Genomic DNA, 6,000 nt, shown 5'->3' on the forward strand with positions numbered 1-6,000 from the left:
ACAAGTTAAAGAATATGATTAAAGCTGTGTCTCAGACGCAACTATTCAAGCAGCAGTTACATGTCCTTTAAATGTTATTATTTGGTTGCATTGTCAACCAAAAACAATTCAATATTACTTTTGTAATACAGTAAATCGCCTGAAGTTAAGGCTTTCTTACAAACTAATGTATATAATTGCAATGTAACAGTATTTAACTTAAGTAATGATTAACCCACATCCATTTCCACATTTTGAGTTTACAGTAACAAATGTCTTATGTAATCACAGAAAGCATGCATGTTCAAGAGCATGCAGAGATCACCAGAGTGTGGAGATCTTCACAATGAATATAATAATCTGAGCAGAATCACGAATGGCATTGATAACATGCACCATGTACTTTAATGTAATCTCTGAAATCCAGGTCATTTGGTTGTGCTATTAGATTCGTCACAGTGATAACACATGGAATTGTTGTATAAATATACAAAACATAACACATTGGAAATTAAACTTCAAATACAAACTTCAAATACAACTCACTGCACATTGCCCTATTGCCCTATTCCATCTGGACAAGAGGAATACCTATCTAAGAATGACGTAAAATGGGGCCAGAGGAAATGGCAGCATTTCTACGGGCGCCTAACCAACTGTGCTATTATGTGGGTTTTTTTTGCATTATTTGTAACTTATTTTGTACATAATGTTTCTATTGCGCAAGGTTAAATTGAGTTCCTCAGTTAGGTGGTTAACTAATTTTTGTCCTCTGACGTCCTTGGGTAGGCAGAGGGAGTCTGGAAGGGCATCAAGGAATCTTCACAAGGTCCTTTGCTGTTGTTCTGGGATTGATTTGCTCTTTTCACACCAAAGTACGTTCATCTCTAGGAGGTCCCATGGCGTTTATACTTACGTGCTATTGTTTGTGCAGATGAACTTGGTTTGGAAATTGCTCCCAAGGATGAACCAGACTTGTGCAGGTCTACAATTTTTTCTGAGGTCTTGGCTGATTTTTAAAAAATGTTCCCATGAAGTCAAGCAAAGAGGCACTGAGTTTGAAGGTAGGCCTTGAAATACATCCACAGGTACACCTCCAATTTAATCAAATGATGTCAATTAGCCTATCAGAAGCTTCTAAAGCCATGACAGAATTTTCTGGAATTTTCCAAGCTGTTTATAGGCACAGTCAACTTAGTGTATGTAAACTTCTGACCCACTGGAATTGTGATACACTGAATTATAAGTAAAAATAATCTTGTCTGTAAACAATTGTTGAAAAAACTACTCGTGTCATGCACAAAGTAGATGTACTAACCGACTTGCCAAAACTATAGTTTGTTAACAAGACATTTGTGGAGTGGTTGAAAAACGAGTTTTAATGACTCCAACCTATGTGTACGTAAACTTCCGACTTCAACTGTATGTATATAGAAAGAGGTTAATTATACTATGTAACACAAGACCCAAAAGAGGGAGAGTTGATTCTCATGACTACCAGTGACTGACTGTGCTGTTCTGATGCTGGGGAAGCAATAGAACATCAGCTTGGAATATCCATCACATATGTGTCAGAATAACACATGCCTTGCCTATTGCTTACGCCCAGGTTTCTTCTTCTGGTCAGGAGAACTACTGTATGCTGTATTAAACTGATGATGCCAAACACCAATATACAGCCAACTCCTGATAAGTGCGCATCAACGGAGTTTGGTGTTACCTTAATTGGGAAGGACGGGCTTGTGATATTGGCTGGAGCGGAATCGGTGAAATCGTATCAAACACATAGATTCCATTGGCACCATTCCAGCCATTATTATGAGCCATCTTTCCATCAGCAGCCTCCTGTGGCGTGCATGGTGCATTGCAGTTTACCAATTTGAATTTTGGAGTTTGAACAATCTTTTGGAGATTGTGAAGCTTTTTATTTGTATCTGCTTGTGCTAGTTAAATGCACGCATTCAGGACAGTCTCAAAGCCAATGACGCTCCAACTGATCTAAATGTGTTCTCTCTCTGGGGACAATGAAGATGTAACTGAATAAAATTACATTCTATTCAAACTTCATCCCAACCTCTTCATCCATAGAACTATTCTGACAAACATACTAGTGTGCACTCTTGTCACCCCTCTCTCCATCTGTGTTATTTCATCACGTTTAAGTTGAGATAACTGAAAGATGACATCAAGCCTTAACTCAAATTCCCCCTCCCCTCCTTTGCTCTCTCTCTCTCAGCAGCTCTGGTCTCATAGACTAGATGTAACATAGAAAATGTGAATCCGAGACACTGAATTTATTATGATATGTTACGTTTGGTATGGTTACATAAGGCAGACGGTTAATTAAAGGTTGCGAGTTTGACAACTCATAGACAATTTTAGCTAATTAGCAACTATTCAAATAAACTCAGCAAAAAAAGAAACATCCTTTTTTCAGGACCCTGTCTTTCAAAGATAATTCGTAAAAATCGGAATAACTTCACAGATCTTCATTGTAAAAGGTTTACATGCTTGTTCAATGAACCATAACAATTAATGAACATGCACCTGTGGAACGGTCATTAAGACACTAACAGCTTACAGACAGTAGGCAATTAAGGTCACAGTTATGAACATTTAGGACACTAAAGAGTCCTTTCTACTGACTCTAAAAAACACCAAAAAAGATGCCCAGGGTCTGCGTGAACGTGCCTTAGGAATGCTGCAAGGAGTCATGAGGTTTGCAGATGGGGCTAGGGCAATACATTGCAATGTCCGGACTGTGAAACTCCTACGACAGCACTACATGGAGACAGGACGGACAGCTGATCGTCCTCACAGTGGCAGACCACGTGTAACAACACCTGCACAGGATCGGTACATCCAAACATCACACCTGCAGGACAGGTACAGGACGGCAACAACAACTGCCCCAGTTACACCAGGAGCGCACAATCCCTCCATCAGTGCTCAGACTGTCCGCAATAGGCTGAGGGAGGCTGGACTGAGGCAGGTCCTCACCAGACATCAACGGCAACAACGTCGCCTATGGGCACAAACCCACCGTCACTGGACCAGACAGAACTAGCAAAAAGTGCTCTTCACTGATGAGTCACGGTTTTGTCTCACAAGGGGTGATGGTCGGACTCGCGTTTATCGTCAACGGAATGAGCATTACACCGAAGCCTGTACTCTGGAGCAGGATCGATTTGGAGGTGGAGAGTCCGTCATGCTCTGGGGCGGTGTGTCACAGCATCATCGGACTGAGCTTGTTGTCATTGCAGGCAATCTCAATGCTGTACGTTACAGGGAAGACATCCTCCTCCCTCATGTGGTACATGGATATTCCACCAGAGCTGTTGCCAGATAATTGAATGTTTATTTTTCTACCATAAGCTGCCTCCAACATCGTTTTAGAGAATTTGGCAATACGTCCAACCGTCTCACAACCGTAGATCACGTGTAACCATGCCAGCCCAGGATCTCCACATTCGGCTTCTTCACCTGTGGGATCGTCTGAGAGGGGGGTTGTTGTCTGTAATAAAGCCATTTTGTGGGGAAAAACTGATTCTGATTGGCTGGGCCTGGCTCCCCAGTGGGTGGGCCTGGCTGCTAACCCATGGTTGCACCCCTGCCCAGTCATGTGAAATCCATAGATTAGGGCCAAATAAATGTATTTCAATTGACTGATTTCCTTATATGAACTGTAAAACCCAGTAAAATCTTTGCAATTGTTGCATGCTGCGTTTATATATCTTTTTTTCAGTATATTTAGCAGATGTTATTGCGGGTGTAGCGAAATGCTTGTCATATAGTACGTTTAGCAAATTCGTAAAATACTGTACGTTTAGCAAATTCGTAACATACTGTACATTTTGCAAATTCGAAACATAATAAGAATTATAATTCGTAACATATCATACGAAATGGGGATGAATCGACAATTTAATACATAACGTTACCATACGAAAGGTGACATATACTAAATGGTGTGTCTCGGATTTACATAAATAATCATACGAAATGCTCTGAGACCAGGCTCTCAGACATCGTCTCTTGGAAACACAGGCTAAAACACCCAATCAGATGGGCGTTGCCTGCACGCTTTAAATTTTCGTAGTTGCGCTACTTCCCCACCCTGTTCTCCAGCAGCTCTCAGTTCGGTAAGTAACACTTTTTCGCTTATTCTATACAGTAGCGTCCATCGTTTAACGGACAAGGTTATCTACTGTAATAAACAGGTCGCAAATAACTTTAATAACTGTTTCGGGTTTATAAAGTGTGCCTAGCTAATGATCTGTCTCGTCAATGGCAAACTTGTTGGCTTAAATGTTCGTCAGTCTTTGCTTGCTTTGATTCAAAAATCAGTAATTCTATGGTTTGTTATGCAGTTTTATGGGCCATAATATTTACTGATTAACATAATGTAGTATATCTATAGTCTAACCTTTTCATGTTTCATTGACGCAATGTTTTTGTTACAAACGTTATTCTCAGCGGGTTCGAGTCATTTTTATAGGCATTATTACTCCAATTTTCAACAGCCTGATTTCTTTACACTGAACTGTTGCAAAACCAGAGGTTAAAGGACAGTCTACACAGTTAGATATGCTGGCTGTTCCCAAAGAAATGGGGTAGGCACTAAAAGAAACAGGGGTCGACAGCAGATAAGGAATGGAACAACTTTACAGCAGCCAAGGAATGTGATTACAGAGCCAAAGAAGGCCAACTCCTATCCTCTCTAAAAGTGCATTGTTTGTTTGCATAAAAGACTAATTGTGGGGTAGGTTATATTATCTGTCTAATAGAGCTGATAAGTAGTGATTTAATGGAACTGGCCTGAGTTGGGTTTGAACCAGCAGCCTGGCTGTTGCAGGATCTCCAGTGTGTAAGTGTATTTAGATACAGGGACTACAGTAGTACACCCACCCTAAATGACATAATCTCTCTCCCCTCCTCAGTGTGTCAATATCTGCAGCCATGCCATCTGAGCTGGAGCGTTCCATGGAGTCCCTGATCATGGTGTTCCATCTCTATTCTGAAAAGGATGGTGATGGCAACACACTGAGCAAGAAGGAGCTCAAAGAGCTGATGAAGACAGAACTGGCCAGCTTCCTGAAGGTAACACTGACATCCCTCTCTCTTTTATGTCCCTCTACACTTTCTCTCTGTCGCTCATCTCACGCTCTTTCCCTCTCGTTCTGATTTCTCTCTCACTTTATTAAAGAGTATCCAAAGTCAATCTACCTCTCCCCTCTCTCCTTCTCCCCTCCTCCCAATCTCTCTCTCTCTTACTCATTCTCTTCATCTCCTCCATCTCTCAGTCCCAGAAGGACCCAGCCGCCATAGACACGATCATGAAGGATCTGGACCAGAATGGTGATGGGAAGGTGAACTTTGAGGAGTTTGTCTCTCTGGTGGTGGGCCTCTCCATTGCCTGTGAACAGCTCTACCAGCTCCACACCCAGAATGCTTCTGCCAAGAAGTGAGGGAGGACAGGACAAGGAGAAAGAGAAGCAGAGATGGATGCTTTTCTATATGTCATTTTGCTTTTCTATATGTCAAATAAGTCATTTTATAAAAGTCTTACTGTTGTGAATAAACAGTGGCTTTCCCACTCTCTCTGTTTGTCACATTTGTCTGATGTGTGTCTTGTATTTGGCCTGTAAGTGTAAAACAGAATAGACAGTGCCAGTCACTTCTTCCTAGTTCAGTATTGACACAACCTCTTAGTAAAACATAGGAACTAGAAAGGCTTTGTTCTATGTTAAAACCACTAATTACCAACTGATTAAATCAATGTTTCAACGTAATTTGTTAACCTATTGTGATGTGGGTTTGCAAAAAGTCATTGAGGGTGACATTCCAACCACAGGATTATGTCATCATGTTAACCAATTTTCAACATAGAAAATCCTTATATAAATATGTTGAATTTATTACTTTGAATCAACGTCAGCTCTTCATATCAACTAAGAAAATACACTAGGATGGGCAACACATACTGGATGGAGAGTTTAATTATCTACAGCTATCGCTTTG

General features: G+C 40.9%; 1 protein-coding gene across 1 annotated transcript; it reads left to right on the forward strand.

Moving 5' to 3' along the window:
- The first annotated feature begins 4,055 nt into the window (after positions 1 to 4,055).
- LOC110534232 (protein S100-A1-like) lies at positions 4,056 to 5,580 on the forward strand. Its single transcript, XM_021618966.2, has 3 exons — positions 4,056 to 4,121; positions 4,920 to 5,079; positions 5,283 to 5,580. Exons 2-3 carry the CDS (start codon positions 4,939 to 4,941, stop codon positions 5,445 to 5,447), a joined length of 306 nt encoding a protein of 101 aa, XP_021474641.2. The 5' UTR covers positions 4,056 to 4,121; positions 4,920 to 4,938; the 3' UTR covers positions 5,448 to 5,580.
- The last annotated feature ends 420 nt before the right edge of the window (positions 5,581 to 6,000 follow it).

Source organism: Oncorhynchus mykiss, chromosome 2 (genome assembly GCF_013265735.2).
Source record: "Oncorhynchus mykiss isolate Arlee chromosome 2, USDA_OmykA_1.1, whole genome shotgun sequence".
Classification (NCBI taxonomy): Eukaryota; Metazoa; Chordata; class Actinopteri; order Salmoniformes; family Salmonidae; genus Oncorhynchus; species Oncorhynchus mykiss.